This window comes from Micromesistius poutassou (genome assembly GCF_964030765.1).
Source record: "Micromesistius poutassou genome assembly, chromosome: 20".
Lineage (NCBI taxonomy): Eukaryota > Metazoa > Chordata > Actinopteri > Gadiformes > Gadidae > Micromesistius > Micromesistius poutassou.
The window spans coordinates 2,650,081-2,668,279 of NC_140290.1; the positions used below are offsets into that span (position 1 = coordinate 2,650,081).

Below are 18,199 nucleotides of genomic sequence, written 5' to 3' on the forward strand. Positions count from 1 at the left end.
CCTGTGGTGACGTGCGGCCCTACAGCCGCGTGGTTCCAGTGCGTCTCAACGCTTCACCCAGCGGCCCTCGTGACCGAGGTCACGTCATGTCGGATGCTCGGAAACCCAACCCCATGGTTCTCCTGTGGTTGCTATGGATACACGGGGCCCGCCCACCATTGTGCATTATTTCTCTTCCTTTCGCTTTGATCTTTGATTTAAACGCTCAATAGGTGTTTGTGTATATGCTCCCAAGGCCAAAAAGCTGCGGTTTTTCTTTCCTGGACCCGGTCGCACTTGGTGTACTAAACGGATTAGTGAAATCGTAATTGTTACAATGATTAGTAAGCAGTTTATAACATTGCTGAATTACTGACTGAAAAAAAGACGTGTTTTGTTAACAAATATTTCCGTGTACATGTGTAAATGATGCAGAAAAGGAATAGTGTGTTTTGACTGAACAACACTCCACTAACTCTCCCGCTCTGTGGTTTATGTGTATAGCTGTGACGTCACTCTGCATTGCTCCCTCCTCGTCATGTCTTTTAGTTTCCTGAGGCACAGGGAACATGTAGTTAGAATGAGGCTACGTTTATCTCTTTGGACTATAAAATTGCCACTGGTTGATAATTTTTAAGAATCCATAGAAAGTATTTTTAGGGCTTCAAAAAGGGTCTAAACCTATGGTTAACATTCTTAGACTCATCTTAACGCCGTTGATTTTATGTGTTCCTTACTGCAGACATTCCTTATTGCTACCAAAACCATGTTTTGTTTCCCTGCTGCTCACAGGTTTCTGCTTTCTATCTACTGGCGAATCCACCCTTACCTAAAGTGCCATATGCTTCTTGATAATACAGTCAATCCCACATCGTTTGTATTCCAATATCAGTTTTAATGTATACATCAGTTGGAGGAATTTAACAAACCCTTAGCAAATGCCCAGAAACTTCCTTACACGTGTGCTTCATAACAACACACTGGTCAATCAAGCAATCAAGTGGTGAATTGAGTTACAGGACACATTCAGGACTACACATTTATAATCGGACCGCAACGGATATTTACTGCCAAACCTTTCCTTTATTGCAACAATCATAAAGTTTTGATTCTCAATCCTTCATTGTGGTACCTTTTTTGTTATTTTTGTTATTTTTGTAAAGTAGAGAAAGGTTGTCAACGGACGTGAACCACTCCAAAACAGAATCCAATTTCAGTGTAATGATGTCATTCTTGTCCGACTTAAACGGATTTCGTGGAGTTTGATTGCTAAACGTTTGATGATACACTTCCATCAACATGTGTCGGTCGGCCCTACTCTGATGGTGAGGCAGGATGTACATGTTGTGCTCTAAATGAACCTATAGATGAATGTTGAAGGACTAAGGCCCAGCTGTTGAGTCCGGCGGCAGCATGTGTTCTACTGAAGTCAAAGGTTGGGAAATGTTCCATGTCGTTACAGAAGTAGCCTCTGCATTGATTTCACATACGCATCCGACGTGTCACACATTTTGCTCTCTATATCCTAAATTGCTGCTAGTTATTTATTGTGATGGAAAACGTGTATGTGGCAAAAATCCGTTGATGTGCCATGTTCAGAAGTTCTTCAGGACAATGTGGAGTTACACACGTCATTGAAACTTAAATATGTTTTGTGTTTTTTTTTACCAAGACCTTTAGAAGGGAAATAGACTACTGTATTTGGCCATTGTCATGACTGTATATTTAGTTTTTAGTTTGTGTACAAGCTCTAAACTTGTTTGCATGATATAAAACATAACATGTTGCCCCAAATTCACACAATGAAAGAGAGGACACGGTATTGTTAATGTGTAGATATATGATAATGTTTGGAATGTTATTATTTATCTGTTGTTGAAGAAAATACACAATAATATAAAAAAGATTAACAAAAAGCAATAGGTTTCCCATGTGCGCCCTCAAAATTTGGTGAAGCTGAAGTATTTTCTAAAGCAACGATTTTACTACGTCAAAGTTTTATTGAAACAGAATAAATTACAGCTTTTACGTGACATGCTCATGAGCCTTTTGCGTTTTTTCGTTTTTTTTCTCGCTTTAGTTGTTTACTGTTGATATTGTTCATAACTAGTTTGTTTATAGTGTGATAACCACCGCTGAGCAGCCATACAATTGATCCACTGCATTATGCATCTGTCGAAATACCTTCACACATTTCAATTGTTTCCATTTGTTGGCTTCTTTTTGTACAGATTTGAATTAATTTATTAAACCATATAGGACAGGGGTGCGCAATACGTCGATCGCAAAGGTAGTGCGGTTAGATCGCCTGACAAAAATAAATAATAATAATTAAAAATCTAAAATAATATCTAAAAATAATCCATATGGTATTTACCACTTGATTGATGAAAATTGTCTGTCAGCCTTTGACAAACGGTTTCAAGACTTGGCTTTACTCGAGCCAATTTAGGGACGATGTTGAGGTTGACTCGCATCAAAAATTGCAGCACTGTTTCGCCTGAACACTTCTGCAGTGGAGAAAGAGATTTTGATAGTACGAGCTGATAGTGAGCTTAAGTCCTGGGCTCATTGACAAGTTGGGAACTTACTCGCAAAGGAAAAATATCCAAACATCAGGAAGTGTGCTACCTCCTCGACTGCATTATTTGGCTCTACTCGGCCGTTTCCCACATGAGGATTATTAAGTGCAAATACCGTTCAGCCATGACTGATGGTCATTTGGAAGCCTGCGTGAGACTAGCTGCTACTGTCGGGCTGTGCAACCCTGGCAGTCTCCATTCAGTGCAAGTCATAAGAGTATGTACTTAGTAAATATAAATAAATATGTGTTAAGCATTTTTTAATGTAGGTCGATTGTTTTGACCTGGTCATTTTGAAAGTAGCGCGCAAGCCGAAAATGTGTGGGCACCGCTGATATAGGCCTACCATAACCTTTCCTTTTGTTTTATTTATTTATATGTTAGGCCTACAAATATCCCGTCTGGGATATGATTATTTCTTGGTTGCTGTTTTTATCATGGTAATCTATTGTAAGCCCCATTGTCAAAGTTAAATATAAGTTAATAATGTTCATAATAAATTGTATAACATTATTATAAATAATTAATGAAAACTGAAAACATTTAGTTTCATCCACCTCTTGTTTGTAATGCAATCTCAGTAAATCCAACATGAAAAGATACATAGTCTTTTGATTGGTCAATTTTTTTTATGGTTCAAATAAAAATGTATAGACCATATTGACGGGTCTTTACAACCGATCTTTACAAACAAAAGCAGCAACCTTTGTGCACGACACATCCTCCCATTCAGCGGGGTTTGCATTAAATGTTATTTGGGCACAATGTTCCCCTCCAAGTTGGTTGTCTGGCTGGCTCTCGCGCCAATCAACGAATGTTATCATGGACCCGTCACTCCACATCCACCAGCCTTCCAGATGCACATCGCTGAATCCTATCCAGTGGTCCGGTTTGGATGGATCTATGTTCTCTATCAGGCTGGCGATGAAGCTCATTTCGTTGGGACTATGGATAGAGACCAGGTTTGCGTCCCAATTCCGGCAGGAGAGCTCAGCTTGCGCCCACATCAGTGGGCTAGCAACATATCTGTAGCAGCTGGTGCCGTAGCTGTACCAGTACAACGGACAGGAGCCGCGCTCCAGCTTCACAGTGGAGTCAGGTGAAGGCTCGGTGAGCGGACCTGCCAGGGCGAGGGCGTGCAGGCCACACAGGAGAACGAGGTGGAAGAACATCGCTGGACTCTCGAGTCACTCTCTAGTGAGCTGTGTCTGGAAATGTGTGAAGAGGTAGTGAGGAAGGCTCTCCTTTTTATTGGCCTGATGAAGGACATCTGCATGATGCAATGGATCACATGGAGCCAATAATCAGACGTTATCACATCGTGTCATTGAACGCCTACTATTGCAAACTGCGAGACAGAACATATCCAGCAATGCCAGCGCAGGTGGCAGATTTCACACGAAACCTGCAATTTAGTAGAATTTGGCTACAACTCGATAACAAGTAGGTAACAGTAGTTTAAACAGTAAAATGCTGCTTTAAGACTTATATTAAGACATATTTTCGGCAAGAAAGGCTCCAATTCGAGGGTGAACACGGAAGAGATGTTGCTCTTATGTTGTCTCTTTCATATTCTTCTTTTAAGCCAGATAAATAGTAACATTCTAAACATCAACAACATCTTACAACTATATAATAGCAGGCCTGTCGGACAAGTTACTCCTCCACACACAGGTCAAGTGTGGATGTGCCAAGCAGCCCCCAGCTCACACACACACACACACACTTACATATTTTTAAATATTACCTCCTTGAGCATCCCGCAATGTCTTGCGATATTGATGATAAGAGATTCCATAGGGGCGGCATGAATGAACACTGTAGTCATATGCCATGTGTTAAAATAATAACAATAATAAACTCGAGCAAAGTATATCCCAGCCTTCCAAAACAAAATCTTGTTTTTTGGTAAATGATAACGTTAAATTATTTTGGAAAGAACAGCTGATACAGCAGTAAGAAGTTGTACTTGTATGTGATCGTGAGAAAACATAGTTTTACCGCAAGTGAGTGTTCGAAAGAATGACTGAAAGTGCGCCTTTCCTGTAATAAATTGGGCACCTAGTATCTCCATAGCTACGCTCACACTGATGATCCGCAATCAGTTGGCTTCACTTCAATAGAACATTTGTGAAAAGTCCAGCTGGACTAACAAGTCCACATTTAGTTTTATTTTTTTGTGTTTGTTAGAATCTCATGGAAACATGTTTTAATTGTACTTGTGTGACAAGATATCTTTGTAGACAGTCATAGGAGAGCAGTCCAGCCGTTGATAAGAGAAGGGCCATTTGATGCCAATACCAATCTCTCAGTTGCTCTGCTGATAAATTGCTCTCAGAGCAAAAGAGGGTTAGAGGCAGGCGGCAGGGAGGAGGTGGAGAACAGGATGAAGGTGAAATATGTTTATCAACTAAAACCGGGGGTCAGCGAAAGCGATCCACCAGGGAGGAGTGTGATGAGGGCGGGGAAAAGGTGTCCACAACGAACAGTGTTGGTCAGATACTGTGATAATGTGTGTAGTTCAAAACGTGACGCAGCTTTTACTTATTTTTTGTTATGTACGATCATTCATAAACCCCGTGTTATAGACATTTGACCGAGGGAACCGGAGCCTCAGAGGCGGGACTTATTCTTCAGAGGTCTATTGTCTAAAGATAAATCGGTGTATGGCATGAGACATGTCCCACCCTCCTCATTAATGTGTTGCCCACGCATACATACAATACATTGGGTTAGGTAAATCAGGTGTAAGGTATTTTGGCACTCATTTGTAATTTTTGATTTTTAATTTAATTATTTCAAGTTAGGGACCATTCACAATTAGACATTAATATTGTACAACAAGGAGATATATCATGCCAGGTTGTAGCTGTTATTTTTCAGTCACATTAAGGGAAAAAAAATTCCCTTGAATGGTAAGGGCAGTGTCCCCGTTTTAGTTTTTCAAAGACAAAAACACTACATGTTTTGGAGGTTTTTACGCCTCTGAACAGAAAATGTCCCCGGATTTTGTCTCAGAAATCTGGTCACCTTAATGGTATGGAATCTAGCAACTTGAAAGCTGAATACGACTCAAACTATGTGCAACCAAAACAGAAGATAGGCTTCCAGTTGGTCATCGTTCTGGTCATTATATTCGAAGTCTATGATGACCGAATACAAAACATCTCCACTTTTTACGGATCACTAGCGAGTAAAAAAAATGGTTACAGCTATGAAGGCAAAATGTTTCGCCTTTGATCTTTTACATACAAAGCGTATTGCCGGAAATGATGTAGTCAGCGGACCAATCACAGCCCTTGCGCGAAGAAAACGTGTTTTTCTAAAAAAAACAACACCTAAAAGTTTAACGTATTTAGTACGTATTCAACTTGTGGCTTCTGCAGGAGGATATGTCATCGTTTCACAATATAAAGCCGCGTGGTTAGTATACTTTGGATGGTTACGACATCATGGCTTTGAATCAAAACCTCTATGGAGAAAGTTAATGGGACTTTTACTCCCGGAAGCGCGCGCGCGCACACACACACACACACACACACACACACACACACACACACACACACACACACACACACACACACACACACACACACACACACACACACACACACACACACACACACACACACACACACACACACACACACACACACACACACACACACACACACACACACACACACACACACACACACACACACACACACACACACACACACACACACACACACACACACACACACACACACACACACACACACACACACACACACACACACACACACACTTCAGAGAAACATAACCCAACACATGGTGGGATGGTGGCCACGCCCACTCTGGTTTCCGCGGGAAACTGAGACCGTACTATTCTGAAAGTAGGGGGGCGGGCAGATATAAACAGCGGGGTCGTCTATATTAGGTGAAGGCACACCGAATCCCCGTCAGAAATACTAATCGGAACGCATGAATACATTTTATGAACGTAAATATGCACATTAAATTAATCCAGTTGAACTGAACTTAATGCAAGATCAACAATCCACGGCGTGCTCCACCCCTCCTGCGGGCCGTGGACTGTGACTTGTGCTGTTCATTGAACCCTTCGGAGCCCATTCATTTTTAACAAACACGGGGAACTTGTATGTTTAATCCGCTAAGACCAAAGCCAATGCAACGATGACTTTAACATCAGAGGTGAGTGGTCAAGTAGCGTCAACAACGTCTCAAGCCTCCTCTTAATGGTCGTGGTGAACTATTGGCGTGAATTGTCGAAAATGTCCCAATGCAACTCAACATATCCAAAGTGGTTCGGTTAACGTAAAGCTAAATGGATGCAACCCTTTTTTCGGTCCAAAATGAATTGCCGACGTGTGTCACATGAGTGATGAGAAGTGTTTCTGCTCTGACGGTGAGCGTTTGGCTGGCTCCAGTGAGATGTCTTTGTTACCTTCGCCCCAACTTGATACAACTTGATACAACTAGGTCCACCAAGGCGCTATTGTTCCACACCACCGATGCACTGGCTCTGACGTTTCATTACTTCATTACTACTACAAATGGGATGACTCTGTGTGTCTCTGACCGCTGGTGTCGTCTCCTGCTTTTGACAACATGTTATCCAAAAAAAATGTTTCTGATTCTGAAATCTTCAACCACATGTATACTTTGTCCATTTAAAATATACTCCCTGTGTCTCTGCCTTTTCCGTGCCATCGGTAGGAGTAGTAGTAGTAGTAGTAGCCTAGTAGTAGGTTGATGATGATAATGCAATGCAACAAGGCAATGTTTGTTTATCGTGTCTTCAGACGTGTTACAAGTCAAAGTTCATCACTGCGGAGCTGGCGCGTCTGTTTAGCCACTCGGACGACGAAGAGGAGTTTGAGGGGTTCAGTGATGAGGAAGAGGTGGAGGAGAGCGAACGGATCGCCAAACCGTCAAAGAACAAGGTAGGAGGGGTGGGTCACCACGTTTTTGTCAATAGGAACAGGTTAACTAGCAGTATCACAGTTAGGCCTGAGCAATAAAACAATAAGTTGTCGTATCGTGATAGACTTTTGATCAATATCAATATAAAACATGTTCAATATATGGCGATAAGAGACTGGACCACCGAATCTAGCAGCTGGGTTTGTTACACAAACACGGTTCCATACTTATTTACAATATGTTGTAAATGTGTATATGATGTGTTTTTCATTGTTGTGTCGACATTGGAGTATTTATCAATGAAGAACAGTGGAAGGTCGTATTAAGTGTTAAACAGAAGTGTTTACATCCAGCATGGTAATTACTAGTATTTTTAGGTCATTAAAATTATCAATAGTTATCAATATCGATCAATATGATCAAGTTATAGCGTGTTATGTCTTTCAGCCGTATCGCCCAGGCCTAATCACAGCGTGTGTGTTTGTTGGTCATTTCTAGATTGTAGCGTCGGAAGACAGCGACATAGACACAGGCTTCTACTCTGATGACGAGGCCGCCAAGCCAAGGAGAAGTCTCTGTGTGGCGTTGAAGTATGTGTCTTTGTCTCTATTTAATATCCGTGTGTGTGTGTGAGATCCACCCACCCATAGTTCCACATGTCAAGAACATCACTCCTCATCTCTCCAGATTCCCTTCAAAGAAAGCCCCCACGCCCAAACAGGTGCCCCCCCCCGAGGAAAAGATGAAGGCCCAGAAGAAGAAGAAGCCGGGGGTGCTGGCGGCGACTCCTCTCAGGAGGGCTAGTGTGAGGAATAAACTGAAGGAGGTGGTGGTGGTGGTGGCGGCAGCAGCCCCCTCCTCCTCCTCCCGCAGGGGGGCCAGGGAGCGGAAGAAAGAGGAGAAGGAGACGGAGGAGAAGGTGGAGGAGACGACGACGGTGGTGGAGGAGGAGGAGGAGGAGGAGAAGGACAGAAAAGAGGAGGCCCTGTGTCTGAGCTTAAAGAAACGGGACAAGAACATCATGGAGAACAAAGCCATGGTGCGTATCCCAAAGGAATTGATTTGTTCTCTGTTGTACCAAAAGTCAACTGGTAATGTGTTTGAATGCCCCGGTTTACCGAAGACCAGGGACGTCATTGTAGGAGATTCAACCCCTGAGGTCATTGGTCCAAATTCCCCCTGGGTCGTGTTACAGTTGCTAAGCCAACACACTTTGATTCAAGGTTGAGTCTTTACTGCTGTATTCACACGGTTTGGGGAGATGTAGAATGAGATCTTTTTTGTTTGTTGTTAGGCCTGTCACAATAACAAATTTTGCTGGACGATAAATTGTCCCAGAAATTATTGCGATAAGCGATAATATTGCTGTTTTGAGACCATTTTCAACTAATACAATGATAATGGCCTAATAATCCAAGTAAATATCCAAAATAAATAAATAAAACAACCAAAAACAGTAAATAAAATGTAATAATAAAATATAAAAACTACATGAAGCGAACTACACAGTCTGTGAGCGCGCACCATTTTGTACTGTCCTGTTTGTTTGTCGACTAAACGGGCCAGTGATTGTGGACTGTCGGGAAGACGGAGACTTCCCATCTGTTGTGTTTTTTGCATCGGATCATGATCATGTTTTAAGTGCAGATGCATGTTTGTTGTATTGGCGTGTTTAGTTGCTACCGTTTTACAAACAAACAAACAAACAAACGTGACATACCGGCTCGCACAGGTCAAGTGGTTCACCGCCGCTCAGTCGGTTTGAACCCGAAGTGCCCCCACGCGACAGCTGTCGCGGTCGGCTTTGAGACCAACTCCAGCTTTGTTTTTATTCCTCCAAATCTCAACTAGCGTTTCCTCTGGCTCGCTGCTCCTCACGGGGCTCATCACGCTGCCCTCTGCCAGAGAACGTCTACTAGGAAGACGGCCGTAGGCGGGCTCTGACTCTGATAGAGAGACACACGAGGAGAAAATAAAAAAAAAAAAGCATAAATTATTGCGGTCGAGCAAAACGGTCGAGCTCATTTTTAATTTATCATGCGATTTAATTGATTCATTGCTCATGGCGACGGGCCTATGTCACGTACACTGCCCGTAACACGAAGAAAAGAAACACCAAGAAAACACGAACACGTCTGCACAAGGCAGACGCGACGGCGGCTCTCAGACCGGACGGTGACCCCCCCCCCCCCCCCCTCTGTGTGTGTCCCTGCTCTCCCGTTTAGCTCGCCCAGCTGTTTGCCGACCTGAGCACCATCGCCGAGCTGACGTCACTCGACCCGCCGCAGGTGAGTGTTGCCAGGCAACCACCGTTCCACGACGGCGGGTTACCATGGATGGCGTCGCTACGGTGACGCCCCCTCACATTGATTCTGTGGCCCATCGGGGGGGTGGGGGTGGGGGGGCCCCCCCCTCCAGCACGGTGAGCGTTGTTTTGTTTGACCATTGTTCCGTCTCCCCCCAGAGGAGGAAGAGCACGGCGGGCCCGACGGCCAGCCCCCGCAAGCGCCGCCTGGGAGAGACGCAGGCCGGCTCGGAGAGACGCAACCCGGCGCGCAAGGCCCGCCCACGAGAGCACTTTGGGGTGGAGGAGAAGCCCGAGTCCCCCAGGGGAGGGGGGGGGCCCGGCCCCAGGACCGTGGACATCAGGAGGCTGGTGGAGGTAGTGTGTGTGTGTGTGTGTGTGTGTGTGTGTGTGTGTGTGTGTGTGTGTGTGTGTGTGTGTGTGTGTGTGTGTGTGTGTGTGTGTGTGTGTGTGTGTGTGTGTGTGTGTGTGTGTGTGTAAGCTAAATGATCAGGGCGAAGAGGAGAAAATAGGCACGAGTAATATACGTTTTCTTTCCCGATCGTCGCATGACTTTTTTGGCGCTGGCTGTTGCTGAGACTATGGGCCCAGGGTGTTGAGAGGCCCTCTGGATACGAGCGCACCCCCCCCCCCCCCCCCAGATGGCCTGTGTGTGTGTATGGCGTAAAGTGTGACCTGAGGGGGGGGGCGGGGGTCTGTATCAGGTCGACGAGGACGGCGTGAAGATCGCCAAGAAGAGGCGGGTGAGCGGGGCGTACAAGAGGGGCCACTACGTGGTGCGCTCCGTGGACGAGATCACCCAGGAGGACCTGGACAACATCGCCTTCAGGGCCAAAGACAAAATCTGGGACAAGGACCACGTGAGTCACTGCTCGCACGCACGCACGCACGCACACGCACGCACGCACGCCGCCGCCGCCGAAGCGCAGAGTCAAAAAGAACGCCCCCATTATTTCCGATGTCACTGTTCTATTCCTTAGCGGCGCCACGCGTAAGAAAGCGCTTTTTTCCCAAGCTATTTCGTACGTCCCGGCTTGATACAAGGTCCTGCACATGTGGAGATTGTTGATACACTAGATTAATAATTCCACAATGCAAAATTAATGAGCAATGACAGTAAATAAAGTGACTAGACCGTAAACAAAGCGCCCGACAGGACGTAAGTGACTATGAATTAATGTGACGATCATCGTAAGCACAAACAGAGGATCACGGGCATCAGGGCCGTGTATGTAGTCATAGAACAACTGGTGTAATGTAATGGTAGCCTATAGCGACTGTGTTTGTTGATCTGCTACAACCACAGCGGTGCTGCAGCGCGATGCTTCCTAGTGGTGCTCGGGGGCGGTGGCTTTCGACGCGCGGAAACGGCGCACCGCTGCGCTTCGCTGTGTGTGTGTGTGTGGCCGGCTTCAACCACCCTTTTCACCCCTTTTTTTTTTTTACTTTGAAACTCCAAGGTTTCAAAGTAAAAGTCCCCATCTAGAACTATTGTGCGTTATTGACCAAGCGACATGCGAGTGGACTGTATGGACTGGTGCAGGGGGGGACTACTCGTCTTTCATCAGGTCAGCCGGTGGTGCAGAGTGTTTCCTCCGTGCCACCTCGTGGTGGAAGGCCTGGCTGACCAGAGGCCGTCTCTCGTGGCACGTGTCGTTCGCAGGGCAGCTCCTGTCACCAGTGTCGACAGAAGACCCTGGACACTAAGACGGTGTGTCGCAGCGGCTCCTGCGTGGGGGTCAAGGGTCACTTCTGTGGGCCGTGTCTGAAGAACCGCTACGGAGAGGACATCCGCCAGGTGCTTCTCGACCCGGTCAGTGAAACACACACACACACACACACACACACACACACACACACACACACACACACACACACACACACACACACACACACACACACACACACACACACACACACACACACACACACACACACACACACACACTCCCTGGTCCGATATGTCACGACCTCTGCTCGAGGGAAAGCGCCACGGAGTCCTCAAAACAAGGATTGTATGTAAGAACCAAGGCCCCGTCCGCACGGAGATGATTTTTTTTCTTTGGTGAAACCATAAGTCTTGTGCGTTTGGGCCGACCGTCCAGACGGATCCGGCGGATCCGGTGCCCGAAAACACACTTTTCTGAAACCAGGTCCCAGGGTGGATTCAGATTAAAAACGGACCAATGCGCTTTCGTGTTCGGATTCGCGTGGACGCCTGAAACGCAAACGATGACGTCATCGCCGCCCCCCCCCCACCCCACCGGCTGGGGACGTTTAGAGTTTAGTTTATTTATTTTATTTATTTTTTATTATTATTGTAGCTTTAAATATAGCCCCTTAGTAAATTGAATTACCAACTGTACATTAATGAGTATTTCTGCTTAATCTAGAAGGTTTAACAACTGCTTTCTCCTCCTCGACTATGTTTGTATACAGCGCGCATGGGCTTGATGCGCGCAGGTTTGATGTACTCCACTTTTTTTTGTTTGTGGAGAACCAGCGCCACACAGTGGCCTTGAATACGTACTACAGCGTTTCTACGGCTCGATGCGTTTTCACAACGAGTCCGTCTTTTACGGAGACATTCCTGAAACGCGTCAAAGGAAAACGGAACGTTTTTCGGCCGTGTGGGCGGCTGTCAGGACCACTAGGCTCGAGTGGAGCTGACGTAAACAGGGAGACCGCGCCGATTGAAAAGGTAGAACAAATATTTATTAAAGTAACCAAATACAAAGCGTTATCAGTGGTGGGAAGCCAAACCAAAAGTGTAGTGCATATCAGTAGATGGAGTATAAAGCAAAGTGAGGTGAGAATGAGGAGCGAAGCTGCAGCCAGCCTTTCAGCGTAGAGAGAGAGAGAGAGAGAGAGAGAGAGAGAGAGAGAGAGAGAGAGAGAGAGAGAGAGAGAGAGAGAGAGAGAGAGAGAGAGAGAGAGAGAGAGAGAGAGAGAGAGAGAGAGAGAGAGAGAGAGAGAGAGAGAGAGAGAGAGAGAGAGAGAGAGAGAGAGAGAGAGAGAGAGAGAGAGAGAGATCTTTTATCTCCCACTCAATCAGCCCACCATTAGCCTGGCATGGCCCATAGCGACAGCTCCCCTAGTGGCGGAACAAAAGGAACCACAGGTAACAATGACACGCCAGGTAGAGAGGCACACTCGAGCACGGCAAAGCTGGGCGTGACAGCGGGGCCCGAGTTTGTTGTATTGTAAGACAAAGGGAACTCAAAATGGTGCCTGGAGCAATGCTGCTGGTCCTGGCTGCAGGGGGGAGGGGCAGTGGTGAGCCACAAATGGCTTTGAAGTCCAGCAGCAGGTGCCAGGTAACGAGGAGGAAGGAGGGGCAGAAAGAGGAAGTCCAGGGGCACTGGAAAACATGGAACAGATCTGGGACATAGCACTCCCTCCCTTAAAATGTTTGCTCTATGCAACCTCGAAGCTCCACATCAGACAGGTGTGTGTGTGTGTGTGTGTGTGTGTGTGTGTGTGTGTGTGTGTGTGTGTGTGTGTGTGTGTGTGTGTGTGTGTGTGTGTGTGTGTGTGTGTGTGTGTGTGTGTGTGTGTGTGTGTGTGTGTGTGTGTGTGTGTGTGTGTGTCCTTGAAAGGGCATCTGCGAGCACATTGTTCTTTCCATGAATGCGCTCTATGTCAAGGTTAAACCCTTGCAGGAACAACAACTACATCACATGGTGGTTGGGAGTTTCTCATTCATGAGAGACTCCACGATCAATGACGCCGTCAATGTCCTTCCCACCCACAGGAATCAAAGTGCTCAGCAACAGTCTTCACACCTGAGAGCCCAGCCTGGCTCTTCTCACAGCACTGTTTCAACAGATTAACGCGGCAGAGACGGGTTTTTTTACGATTTTGTTCTGGAGTCTTTATCCAATGGTCCAACTCACCAACCTGACGCTCCATCACATATGGGCCGCCAAAATCGAGCTTGCAAAGCAGACCCCGTAGTGGCAGCAGCACCAACCCCTTCTCACCAGGAGAAAACGTTTGGTCCTTTGCCTTTTTGTCACACCAGACCTTCATCCTTCCTCCTGGGCTCCCCCCCCCCAAGTTCTGCCTCTCCAGCTTGCATGCCTTGTTAAGCTTAGACCGGAAATGACAAACAAAGTCCAGCAAATTTGTGGACGGAGACTGGTATGCCAACCGTCTTTCTTTAAACAGTTTCAAAGGGCCCCGCACAGTATGACCGAACACTAGTTCAGCTGGACTAAAGCCAAGGGACTCCTGAGTGACTTCTCCAGCTGCAAAGAGGAGTAAAGGGGTTCCTTCATCCAAATCTCTCTCAAACTCTTTACAGCAGGCTCGCAACATGGACTCAAGGGTCTGGTGATACCACTCTGGGGCTCCTTGAGACTCTGGATGGTAAGCAGTTGAAGTGTGGTGCTCAATGGACTGAATGAACCGCTGGAGCACCTCAGAGAACACACGGGACATCAAATGGGAACCATGGTCAGTCTGGATAACTCTTGGCAGACCAAACACTGTGAAGAACTTAATAAAGGCCTTCGGAATGGCTGAAGCGGTGATTCTACGCAGAGGAATAGCTTCAGGAAACCGGGTAGCTGTACACATGATTGTCAATTGTACTGGTTGTAAAAGTACTGGTTACCTGATTTGGTACGAGAAAGGGGACCAGCACAATCAATCAAAATACGCTCAAAAGGCTGTGGCTATGGCAGGAATAGGATGTAAAGGAGCTGGTGGGATCATCTGGTTGGGCTTACCAATAGTTTGGCACGCATCACATGTCCTACAATGCTCAGCCACGTCAGATTTCACACCAGGCCAAAAGAAACGTCTCAGCACTCTGTCTAAGGTTTTATTAATCCCCATATGACCGGCAGCAAGCCAACTGCAAGACATCATGACGATAGACACTTGGAACCACAACTTGAAACACGCCTCTCCAATCATCATGACGACCCCATGCTGTGACACTAAGTGTTGGGACTGGAGCCGAGTGGCTTCAGGGCTGGCAGGGAACCTTCCCCTTAACCAACAAATGACCAAAGGAATTATTTTAAAGGCACAAAATGAACACCCACACTATTTAGTTTTTTTTATTTTATTTTATTGTATGTGGGGTGTTTAAAGAACACTTCTACTTCTACTCAAGTCACTTTTTTGATACAGTACCTGTACTTTTACTTACTACTAAGTCTGGGTCTCTGGTACTTTATACATCTCTGCTGAATATCTAAAGATAACATCTGTGGAAAACAGAAGATTGTGAATGGGACTTGACGGGAGCGTCAAAGGCTCGGGGCTGTTCATGATCTACACTCAATGACTTTATGTCAGTGTGGTCCCTCCGGAGCAGTTGTATTAATATGGTTTTCATATGTTTTGTGTTTTACGAATAAGCTGTTGGGAGTGTGCTTCTTGTACCTTGGATGAAGTAGCCTGACATCGACCAGACCAAGTTGTGACTGCGTACTAGTCTGGAACCCTCCAGTTAATTTCCGTTTTTCAAGGGGCATTGTGAATAAGACCAGAACGCCTCTGGATTAGGGTGGGCAGTTTCCTGCATTTGACCAAACTGATGGTTGAAGATGTTCACAATCCATAACCAAACTTTTTCTCCATTCCTCAAGTTTCATTTAAACAATGCCTGCGGTACCGTTTAAATTAATTAATTATAGTTGATAGTTATGTAAAACCGTAAAACAGAATATTAACTGATGGGCTCACACTAACTTCTGCTCTTGTCAGCGAGACCGTCAACAAACGGTGCCACCTAACAAACCAATGTCTCATGGGCACCATTACTGCCATTTCTAGACTCACAAGGCACAGCAAACCATACCCATTTTATTTTATAAATGGTTCATAAAACCTACAATGTCAGTGAATACATGTTTACACCCCTGCTCTCAATGCAAGGACGGATCGACCCAATCAGGGCTCCCATAGGGCGCTTCTACTAGTACTATACTTATACTTATACTATACTTCTATTAGTACTTCTGTGCTCGGCCAGCGTATCAAACCCGCCCATACAAGACGAACGGTTGTGATTGGGGAGATGTCTGCGGGAAATCTGTCTTTTGACGGGAGTGGTGCCTGAGCTCAAGACGTCCGGTTCCCAAGGCTTATGACGAAGGCCTATTGTGATCCACGGTACCCGACGTGACCCGGACCTCCTCTGAGCTGCTTCTCTGTCTCTGTCTGTCTCACTCTCACTCTCAGACCTGGGCCTGCCCGCTGTGCCGCGGCGTGTGCAACTGCAGCCTGTGCCGTAAGAGGGAGGGCCGCTGTGCCACGGGCATCCTGGTGGGACTGGCCCGCTACAACGGCCACGACAACGTCCACCAGTACCTGGAGAGGTGGGGGACCGTGTGTGTGTGTGTGTGTGTGTGTGTGTGTGTGTGTGTGTGTGTGTGTGTGTGTGTGTGTGTGTGTGTGTGTGTGTGTGTGTGTGTGTGTGTGTGTGTGTGTGTGTGTGTGTGTGTGTGTGAGAAAGAACCTGGCAGTGTTGGGAACGTTACTTAAAAAAAAGTAATTAGTTATAGTTACTCAGATCCTGTTCCAAAAAGTAACTGAGTTAGTAACTGAATTACTTTATAATAGTAATTATTTATTATTTATATATTATTATTTATAATAATAATTTATAAAAGTAACTAGTTACCAGGGAAAGTAACTATTTGCGTTACTGTAAAAAAAAAAAAAGTTGCTATATGTCAAAGAATTTTGTTTTTTCTGATCAGTTTTCACAAGTCAGTTGAAATGAGTAGAACAGACAGGTACTTGTACTCGTTGTGGGATGCTTCATTAAATTAGAGTTGCTTACAACGGATTTCGACAAAGTCTTCCCTCCCGGACATAATGTTCACTTTACATGCACGTTCTTGCCTTTGACCTCAATGAAGTAGTGCTTATATCTCCACCTTGAACGTGTGTGTGTGGTGTGTGTGTGTGGTGTGTGTGTGTGTGTCCATGAAACATGACTCTGCCTTAGCCAATCATAATCGCTTATCTCACTGTTAACCCACCCGGTCTCCTCACTAGCAGTTTGTGTGTGGAGCCAGGGGTGCGTTCGGATTACGCAGTTTATTCAATCAATTCATAGTAACGCACTGCATTTAACGATAACGGCATTGTAACGACGGCAACAGTAATTAGTTAGATTACCCCGTTACTGAAAAAATAACAGCGTTACCTAACGGCGTTATTTTAAACTGCGTTATTCCAAACACTGGAACCTGGGTGGTTTGAAGACCACCCTGGCTGTAAGCCAGAGGAGACCATGACACCCAGGACAGACTGCTGGGGGGGGGGATCAGACGTTATACGCTTTATCTCCAGGCTCCCCCCGTGAGTGTGAGCAGAGGAAACATGGCCTGGAGTTTGACTTTTCTCGTGCCCCACAGCATTCAGAAGGAGCTGCAGTAGAGGGAGGAGGAGGAGGAGGATTCACCCCCACCTGCCCCCGCCGCCCCCCGCCGGATACTGTAACCAACCCTGATGGACGGAGCGTTCTTGACGACTTTATTGTTTTGTTATATGCACGTTATGTGTTGTGTGTAAGTGCCGTTATGTCTCAACATGTTGGTCAATGTAATTGGCCTCATGCCTACACTGTAAATGTTTTATTACTGTAAGAGCAGGGATTGTTTTGTAACTCTTTTAACTTGACTAAGTTGTACTTTTGTCCCTTCTATGGTGTGTTTTTTTTTCTTTCTTTTTTTAAATGATGCAACTGGCTTTACTCTGTTCAAGCTGTTTTATACTGAATACACTTTAAGGTTTTAATAAAGCATAGCATTTAGAAATATATATTGGACTATTCTATCAATGGAACGATTTCATCACAGCCTGTCTTGTATTTTTTATATAGTTTAATGTTAACTTGATGAAAAGGCAAATGGTAACATAACCCCTTGAAACATTCTGCTAATAGGCGTACTTGGTTACAGTAGGCCTACAGGCATATGACTCAAAGGAAACACCGTAACCATTAATAAAAAATAAATCGACGATCTGAATGCATAAGTAGTATTAAGCGCAACATATTTTTTATGAATATTGACCATGGTTTTGTCATCACGGAGATAGTCTCGAGGTTACGTGTCGGACTTGCACCCGGTCGTCCAGTTTTCAATCCCCACGCAATTAGTAATTTAGGAACGATACTGGAGAAATCAAATAACTTTTCATGCCATTTATTTTCCATTTCTTTGAAGAGATAGGCCTAGTAAATGCCTCCAGAAAAGAAATATTCTAAATTGACTAACCATAGTAATTATCGCAACAGAAGTGGTCTCAGCTGCCTGCCGAGAAACTCACCTGAATGGAATTCATGTGGACGACAATTTCCCATGCAGCAGTGTCTTTGTCATTGTGAAAAAGACTTCACTATCAGTAACATTAATATCAACACCAACTTTACCAT

At 45.3% G+C, this 18,199-nt stretch overlaps 2 protein-coding genes across 2 annotated transcripts; one reads left to right on the forward strand and one right to left on the reverse strand.

Moving 5' to 3' along the window:
* Nucleotides 1–524: 524 nt before the first annotated feature.
* On the reverse strand, nucleotides 525–3,733 carry LOC311365274 (echinoidin-like; the record flags this gene model as incomplete). Its single annotated transcript, XM_084484795.1, has 2 exons — nucleotides 525–532; nucleotides 3,397–3,733. The coding sequence occupies 2 exons, from the start codon at nucleotides 3,731–3,733 to the stop codon at nucleotides 525–527; spliced, it is 345 nt and encodes a 114-aa protein (XP_084340921.1).
* Nucleotides 3,734–6,511: 2,778 nt separating this feature from the next.
* On the forward strand, nucleotides 6,512–17,554 carry cdca7b (cell division cycle associated 7b). The gene is made up of 10 exons (XM_084484662.1): nucleotides 6,512–6,758; nucleotides 7,370–7,510; nucleotides 7,989–8,080; nucleotides 8,178–8,529; nucleotides 9,716–9,778; nucleotides 9,955–10,152; nucleotides 10,500–10,655; nucleotides 11,459–11,608; nucleotides 15,994–16,130; nucleotides 17,178–17,554. The coding sequence occupies exons 1-10, from the start codon at nucleotides 6,741–6,743 to the stop codon at nucleotides 17,197–17,199; spliced, it is 1,329 nt and encodes a 442-aa protein (XP_084340788.1). The 5' UTR covers nucleotides 6,512–6,740; the 3' UTR covers nucleotides 17,200–17,554.
* Nucleotides 17,555–18,199: the final 645 nt, after the last annotated feature.